Source organism: Asterias amurensis, chromosome 17 (assembly GCF_032118995.1).
Source record: "Asterias amurensis chromosome 17, ASM3211899v1".
Classification (NCBI taxonomy): domain Eukaryota; kingdom Metazoa; phylum Echinodermata; class Asteroidea; order Forcipulatida; family Asteriidae; genus Asterias; species Asterias amurensis.
Window position 1 is genome coordinate 16151451 of NC_092664.1, and position 9007 is coordinate 16160457.

The 9007-nt window shown below is 40.9% G+C and overlaps 1 protein-coding gene across 1 annotated transcript; it reads left to right on the forward strand.

The window, feature by feature from the left end:
- On the forward strand, positions 1 to 3210 carry LOC139949967 (uncharacterized). The gene is made up of 3 exons (XM_071948568.1): positions 1 to 178; positions 902 to 1057; positions 1642 to 3210. Exons 1-3 carry the CDS (start codon positions 1 to 3, stop codon positions 2748 to 2750), a joined length of 1443 nt encoding a protein of 480 aa, XP_071804669.1. The 3' UTR covers positions 2751 to 3210.
- The last annotated feature ends 5797 nt before the right edge of the window (positions 3211 to 9007 follow it).

Consider the following 9007-nt stretch of genomic DNA (forward strand, 5'->3'; position numbering starts at 1 on the left):
ATGAGCAACACTAACATGGACCAAGAGCCAGCCGAACATAATGCTGTCAGTCCAACGTGGCCCAAGTTTCTCTTGGCTGTTTTGACATTGTTGGGAGTCTTTAAGGGTCGTCCATTAGACGCTTGCAGACCGTGTTACGATTGCCGCCACAAACGAGTAGATGGTGATAAATCAAAGGGTAGGCCAAATGACTAACTCATCAATTAAATGCCATTCCCACGTACCCGTTATTTTGACATTTCCCCGTCATTTCAATAAGTCGACTCCCGTTATAATTGGTATTTCACAGAGATGTATTTGCAAATGTTTGCCATATCGCAGATACGTTTGCAAGGAAGTATTTGCGATGTCTTTGCAAAATCTATGGCGTGAATTTGATCGCAAATGTTTGCAAATATAATTATGGACCAGCCTCTTGCTGTTGGCTTTTGCGAAATTGAATATATAGTCTTTGCGACCTAACGAATTTGAGTTATCTTTCAATTTTGATAAGTGAATGCTATACGATGTTGAAATTCACTTACTCATTTTGACTGCTGAATATGCTTATTCAACGGAGCTTCCATTTTTCACACGAAATTGATTGAGCCGGGTGTTAAAATGAATGGAACTTTGTTGAAAGTACCGTTTAACCTCTGTGGGGAAAAAATAATTAAAAAAAAGAAATCGGTGAAATTAGTTTTATTGACATCAAGGTTAGCAGCAATGGTTTTCGTTTATTAATATTAGTCTTTATTCGATACCCTCTTGTTGTTAATATATTTTTGATGTAGAGATGGGTATAGATTTCTAGACAATCAATAAAAGCAGCGTCTTGAACAAAAACTAGCGTATAAACCGCCAACCATAACAAATTATTTATAAGATTTTGTACAACTTGTTTCGTTCCCTTTAACAAAAGTTGATACAAGCTGCGATGAAGAATCCAGGAGTGACGAAAATCGCGACATGGAAAATAACCATGAGGCTGATGGTAGTAGTCGACCGGACTGTGCAGTGTGCTCCAGTCTACTATGGAACGCCGATGGGAAAATAGTCAGAGATAGCTCAAAAGCAGGTTTGTGCTCCATTTGCGGCGGTATAGCTATGGGCGACATTGCGGGAAAGTTCCGTTATAGAGAGCTGCTCATTCAAATAAAACACCATTTTCATCTGACAACTCACACCTGTTATCTCCATGTTATTAATTTTCCAAACAGTGGACTTAATCGGATCATGCAAAACCAGTTGTAGGGCTGTTGACTGCCCCAAGCTACCTGTAGCAGATTTCACGAATTGCTAGAATTAATCCTATCTCGAGTTAAACATGAATATTCTTTATCCCTGATGCAAGCTTCTCCATCTGTTAAAAATCGGTGTTCTAGTTGGTAACTGCTCTAGAATTGCAAAATTCGTAGGTTCGAATCCCACCCGAGTAATATGCTTGTGATTTTGTTCACAGAACTCGGCTAAGTATGCTGAGTACACAGTGCTAACACACATCGGTGCATATGGGTAAAAAAAACAGAAATGAATATATCGAGTTAAGACGAGTAACCCATCCTAACTATTGAGAGTGGCAGCAGTGGGATTGTCATCATCTTTATTGTTTGTGCCACATTTTTGTTTATTTAAACAATGGTTTCCTTTGTATCTGTTCAGTTCCAGGTTGGCTTAACAGCAGAGTGTGTGGTGTCCTTTCTAATCTACTCGTTCTAATACTCCTCGGTTGTTCCACAGTCACACTGGGCTGGTATGTGGTTACCTATTGGGGTCAAGTCAGGTACATCAATCGTTTGGTCTCTGTCTTTTCTTTTGTTTACATCGTATCCGGGGTGGCCTTAGTTTGTATATTGTCCAACGCGGTCCAGTACTGTCGCCGGGGACCAGTGCTAGATTGGTCGTGGTACTATGTGCTTCACCAGGACTACATACTGAGGCGTTTGAGATGCCTGGCCGGTCGCACGTTCCCCTTACCCAAGAAGGTGTTTTTGATCTTCAGTTTGGTCTGGCTACTTGTAAACTATACCATGCAGGTTGGCAATCTTGTTTCTTATTTGGGGCGATCCAATTCATCAAGAATTATCAACGACTCTGTCACGCCCTTTGGTAATTCATCAGTCCATCTGATGATGTCTGCACCCACGGCGTTTACGATTTTAAAAACGGCCATTGGAATCTCCGTCTCAATCATCATTCTCGCCATCTACACTTGTTTCTGGTATAACATACTTGTCACGCGCACAGCTTTGACAGCCGAGTTAAATCTGGTGATAGTTTTCATCAAACGCAATACGGGGAACTTAGACTTGTGTCGTCGCCGTGTATTTGAGGTCAACCATGATTTCCGTATCCTGCACGTGTTGTTGGCGACTCTGATGCCGTTCATTGTCGCTTCTTCCGTTCTGGGCCTCACAATCCACATCACGTGGAACTACGAAATCTACAGCGAGAAAGACAAAGGCATCGCTATGAGAAACCTCCCAATCAACATGTTCATCCTCAGTTCGAAGTCTTTTGTGCTCATCTTACCCTTACTAGCAGTGGGTGGGATCAACATCGACTTCATCTGGCAGCAGTTTAATTACGCCCTCATGCGACAGCGAAACAGTCTTCATGAGGAGTTTTGGGATCGGCTTTTGGGGTTTACTGCCGAGCTACAAGATGAACGTAAAGCCGGCCATAACTTGATGTTGTTTCTCTCACTGATCAGCTTATATCTTGGTCGCAATTTGCCAGAGCAGCGACTTGACTACACTCTTGATCATTGAATGTATGAAAAGCGGGTAGAGGTCTCTATAACCTGAACCTATCTGACGTCAGACTTTGAGGCACGTTAGTAACACCAGAGTGGCCTCTAACCTAGGTCAATCCCCGTCTGTTTACACCTTTCAACTAACCCTACAAAAGGGTGCGTTCGATTAGCTTCCCTAGGTCTACCCTGTGGTGCTAAACGAACGATCACTCACCGCTCTCGTAGTGATGCCATGCACCCGGGGCCAGCCTCATAAGTGACCCACTCCACAAGCAGGACACTGGCTGACCCGGGTGAGCCCCTCGGAATGACGTCAGAGCTATTCGAATCAACATTACATACAAGTAAATACTGTACCTCGCAACAATCAATACACAGATGGAAGCTTACGTCACTGCATGTTTATCCAATTGAATCGTTGGTTCTGAAAAGCAAGACCTGTCTTTTTCAATACGGATAAAGATAGGGGACCAGTCTAAAGGCCCTGTCACACCACGGCGTATCGCCTGAACGTAAGCCAACGTATTCAAAAACAGGGAGCACTGAAAAGTTGATATACAATATAATTTTCTGTATCATTGTTGAGTCTAGACTATATCTGGTGGGCCTACCTGTTTAAGAAGTGTATATAGCCCTACATTATAAGAGAAAATAATCAACGGTTTGTGCTTTTAACAACAGAGAAATTATGTTCAAATAATAAATAACTCTTTATTAGAAAAAACACTAACTCAAATACTTTCAAAATGACATTGAAAGCACCTGTTGGTCCCTCTGAAAGTGCAATTTGATTGCAGATCTATCCAGTACACTCAAAAGTTTGTTACGGATACCTGACCTGCACCCGGGTACCTGCCCTGTATGGTATCCTGACAACATCAATATGGAACCACAGCAGAACCTGACTATTTTTCACATGAGAAGTCCGTCGTCTGCTAGGTTTTCTGTATTGTTTTAAATTTGATTTTTCAGGGTGAAGGACTAAAATTTAGCCTTGGTATCCACCATTTTCGGATTCAGTTAAATCAGGTATGTTACCAACTTTTACTCAAAAATGCCGCTCGAAGTTGGTTTTTTGAAATCTGGTCTAGACTAAAAGAACTGGCTTCATTGTGAGGGCCGCTGGTGGCCCGCTGGCAGCATGCTGGCATGTTTTTAGGCCATTGTTCTAATCACCCTACACATTGTTTTTAGCTCACCATGATACCCTATGATATGAATATGATTATGCTTCATTACAAAGAAAGCTGACTCCTTCCTCTCAAAAAGGGGCAAACTTGTCGATCGTGAAAGTGAATGGAATGTTTTTTCTCTTAATGTTGCTTAAAAATCCAGCTGGTGGGGTATAAACCCTATCTGTTTATCTCTTGTTCACAGTGCCGTCACTATAGGGATAGGGTAACATATACAATTGAGTGCAACGCTTACTTCTTGGGGCACTTCTTGCCAGAAATTCCCTTTGCTTTTTTCTTAAATCTTCTTTTTCTTTAGTTCCGAAGATAATCTGGCGTTAGTGTATAACCAAAAACCTCGTCTGGGTGTAAATAGAAAATATATTAAAACATCGCCACTGTCACATTACAGCGTATAAATGGATATATTTTACTTTGGAACTATCCAATCCAAAAAGTCAAGATGAACACAATGTCAGCATAAAATCAAAAAATAAATGTGCATTCTACTAGCTCACAAAATAACCGGAAAGAGTTCATGTTTAAAATTGTAAGCCTGGTAAAATCTGCAGCATTTTGTTTTTATTTTTATTTTTTATTTTTATGCAAGTCGCCAGACACACAAGGCCTGAAGGCAAGATGTGGGCTACAATGTTTTGTCCAGAGGCCGTTGCCACCTACTCCTAGGACTGAAACAGGGTTACCCCTTTTACGGATGTAGGCTTGGGTATTATCAGCATACTACAAATTGTATTGTTTGAAGCTTTGCATGGTATTGATATACAAGAAAGAAACAGTAAATAATTAAAAGTAAACTTGATTTTGTAAAAAGAGCCGGTGTGTTCTCGACGTTTCGAACAGTAGGGCCTATACTCTGCTCGTTTAAAAAAAAAGGTTGCTCTAAAATCATGTGATATCAATATTCGGACTTTATAGGCTTTAAGCTGTAAATTGTATAAACTTAACAAAAATGTTTAAAATGCAGTGATATTCAGGAGTGATATTAAAGGATACAAAAAGTCTTTGTAAAACTTTCGTCTGGAATCTTACTAAAGTTCAAACTGGAACAATTTTGTGAAATACAATGTCAAATTAATGGTTTATGGTTTATCACTAAACCCCGAGCAGTAACGTACACACCCGTTTCAGATAGGCGCGCCACTACCCGCGCCGAACCAAACGCCCAGTCCGCAAGCCGCCGTCAGACCGCCAGTGGCAAGTGGTGGCTGTTGAGCGGCCTGTTGGCATCGGCAAGCCGACTTAGCCAAGCGGCTAACGCTCGGCGGTACGCCGACCAAAGACCGCTGTGGACGGCCGGTGTATAGAGGGTACTCTAGACACGCTTGGTTGGTTACGCCCATGTGAGAAAGAATGTACATGTACAACAAGTCCATTAATGCTTAGTGGCCTCATCTTTCCTAGAGAAAAAAATACGCTATAAGGGATAAGGGATTACTGATTGAATACTGGGTGCGTTTGTTTAGCTTCCCTGGGTCGACCCCGGTACGGTGTGTGGCGTTTTCTTTTTCCAGGACGAACGTGTGCAGATAATTACCCACGTTCGTCCTGGAAAAAAAAACCGCCACACACCGGGGTTGACCCAGGGAAGCTAGTGTAAGGTAGCAGGGAAATCGATCGACGCATGCGCCAAACTAAAGTAGTCTACGTCGTGTAGAGATTGAGAACGCTTTCTTGGTGAAACAACGTCCGGTCTGTTCGACAACGGAGTGATGTCGTTTGTACACGTTGTACGGTGAATGAGCTTTGTGATAGACTTGATTCAAGCCCCGTTCTAGTACGAGAGATCTTAAAAATCATATCCGACTTCAAAATCTAGCTATTGTGGTCCCGATAATGGCCAGGCACAGGGGGGCTAGGTTTGGGGGATGCCAACCTCGCAAAAGTTGTCTGACTTTAGGCGATGGGACTGAAAATAAAAGGACTCTCACGGGACAGGGACTTGAATCAATTCTATATCACCATGCGGTCCACAACATACAGGGCCCAATTTCAAAATTTTGCTCAAGCAAACAATTCATTGCTTAGTAAAATCAGATTACCGGCCAAGACTCCACTCAATTGTTATGCTAAGTAAACAACAGCTAAACACTAGTCATAAGCAATGTATATGGCATGAAATTTTGGCCAGTAACACGTGTAAAATAAGCGAGCTATTTTCGTGCTTAAGCAAATTTTTTGCTTAAGCAGCTCTATGAAATTGGCCCCAGGACGGGAGCACTCGAGCGTGAGCATACAGACTGCTGTGTTATGTTCTCTCACGTCCATGTGCTACGTCCCGAAAATCGAAAGCTCGCTGTTACTGGACAAAGATGACATAATAGACGCCGCAAGAGGGCGTTATACGATCTTCTTAGCACTATATAGCTGTATGGGTGGATTACATAAAGTGCTTACACTGCCAGCAACTTATTTGCTAGCAAAACCAACTATGTAAAGGGGAACTTGGTATACATACGTTTGGTACTCCTAAAAGTAATGGCAATAAAACACTATTGGTTAAAAGCCTACACAACAGCTTTGATAGTACTAATCATTTTAAGATTGATGCACCACTTCGAATGGATGTTGGTACGGGAAAATATTATAAAATTTTCCCCAAAAAATTTGAATCTGAGACACGTTTCTCATCAAATTGTGTATTCTGATTACGGTGTCCCAGGGAATTCTGTCCGCTGGAGATTCGGTCCCCCTCATGGGAATTCGGAAATAAACGTGGTCTGTAGGAGGATGAATCAAAAGAGGGCGCTATCAGAAGAAGTTTGTACACAGTTCGCCATGTGGGGGGACAGAATCTCCTACCACAACGGATTATTCTAGCTGCGTTCAACAAGGGTGTTTTTTTCTTTCGTTATTTTCTTGCAACTTCGATTACCAATTGGGTCCATCTTTTCACAGGTGTGTAACTCTACTTATGCATGTTGAGATACACAAGTGAGAATACTGGACTTTGACAATAACCAACCGTGTCCACAGTGCCTTTAAAACAACCGCTCTATGGTCAGGGCAACGAGGAGCGATCTTTCGATGGTGGACTTTCAAATTCAGTCTCGCTGTCCTCTCCTTATCGCAAACACTCGGCGCACGCACGTTGGGCATGAAATGAGGTGCATGCTGGTCTAGCCATAGCGATCAAGTTTGATCTCTAGCTAGACCAGCATGCACCGTCTTTCAAAAGTTGGCGCTTGCGCAATGGGTATTTGTGAAAAGGTCTCATATGGGCAGGCTATTTTCCACGCGATCACTTAAAGACGATGTGACCTCTGACGTCACTCGAAAACCATAACATGATTCACGCGCATACCGCCGGGCAAAACCCTTGTGTTTTGGCAGCCAGCTAGAAAGTGTATGCACTCTTACCACGACTACGCGTCTTTTTGCCCGGCGCAACATGATATATACAGTGTTTTGTCAAGAGAGGGCGGTTTGAATGTAAACATAGGTCACATCGTCTATAGGATCTGATGTTTGAACAAGAATCCAGGTCTGAGTAGAACTTGAAACAAAAATATAATTTGTGTTTTTAAAAGCAGAGAACAGCTTCAGTTTTGATAGTTTAGTTTCTGTGATTTTAACACCTGATTTTATACCCTAGGCCCAATTTCATAGAGCTGCATAATGCGGAAAATATTGCTTAACAATTCTTGGCTTAGCAGAAATGAGCAGGGCACCAGACACACAGTGTACATGTGACTTGGTATTACGACTGGTAACCTTATTCTGGTAAGCATGATTTTGTCGTGCTTAGCTGCTTTTTGTGCTTGACAGCTTTATGATTTGGCTCCTTGTTTTACGAGTGCGTCAGAGGCAGGAATCTCATTATACAGGTCCACAAACAATGCTGTTATTATAACTTAAATAACATCTCAGTTTCAACTCTGTATCTCACTTTCATGTATGCTGTGAATATTTTCATCTTAAAGAAAGTGTCACAGATTGGTAAAATTCTCCAAAATTTAATAACCATCAAAGCTTACTGTGTTACGAGAAGCACAGCAGCTGCTTGGTGATAGGCCTATAATCATAAACAATTTTGAGAAAGGCTCCATTTGATTTTGATGAATAATTTTAACAGATAAATTGTTTAATCTGAGAAACGATTATTATTATTATGTTATTATTATTATTTTATTTGCCATAACAGTACAAAACAAAATACATTGACAATATACCCCGAGAAGGGCAAGGGACAACAAAAGCAAATACATACTATGATCCGTAGATCTGTTGCCCCACATCTGGGGTACACAATAAAATTAATATAGATTTAACATAATTATAGTACACAAAGCAATAATAAAAGCAGATAATTATACAACCAATAGTGAATAATAAATATCTAATAAGAAAACATCAATTTAAAATCTAATAAGATCAAAAAAATTAATTAAAAGTAGATAAGTAAAAAATAACAGATAAGGAGCTTACTGTGATACTCGGCAATGTCCGTAAGTCAGGATATAACGCCAAGGAAAATCAGAGTAAAAAAAAAACTGATTCATGCTTTTGGCTCAGTGGTTTCTTTCTATGCCTTTCACCTCTGTGGTCCCCGGTTTGAATCCCACCTCAGACCAGAGAGCGTTACTTTTTGACTCTGATTTTCAGTCCCTGCCTGAGTACATGTGTTTTACTCCATCATTTAGGGGAAGGGGGGGGGGGTCCTTTTACATCTTAAATTTAACATTATTTAAATCTCGTTTCCTATATCACAACTCTGTTGTTTGGGTGATCTTTTTACATGGTGGTCAAATAGTATGAAATAAATACAACAACTCTCTAGCTTGTAGAGGTTCGAGTTGAATGAACACTCGGTCAAAGTATTCATCTTCACTTTAATGCGGTTTTTTTCAAAGAGGAACAAAAAGGAAAATGAACCCTGCATTACCACGTGCTGTCTAAACAACGATACAAGTATAGAAACTTGACAGGAAACTGTATGACACCAGAATTAAAGTGCGATTATGTGCTGGGAACTTGATTTAATTTTGCTTGGACTAAACAGTAAGAAGGAAGTCTGGAAGGGAAATAAAGTAAATTACGGAACTTTTAGGCGCAATTTGTCTTATCGAGACAGCACCATACA

Excerpts from the sequence above, each read along its gene's own strand:
- LOC139949967 (XM_071948568.1), top strand. The coding sequence starts at position 1 with ATGAGCAACACTAACATGGACCAAGAGCCAGCCGAACATAATGCTGTC. Across the intron at positions 179-901 it reads AGATGGTGATAAATCAAAGG|TTGATACAAGCTGCGATGAA; the intron begins GTAGGCCAAATG and ends CTTTAACAAAAG. Across the intron at positions 1,058-1,641 it reads CAGAGATAGCTCAAAAGCAG|TTCCAGGTTGGCTTAACAGC; the intron begins GTTTGTGCTCCA and ends GTATCTGTTCAG.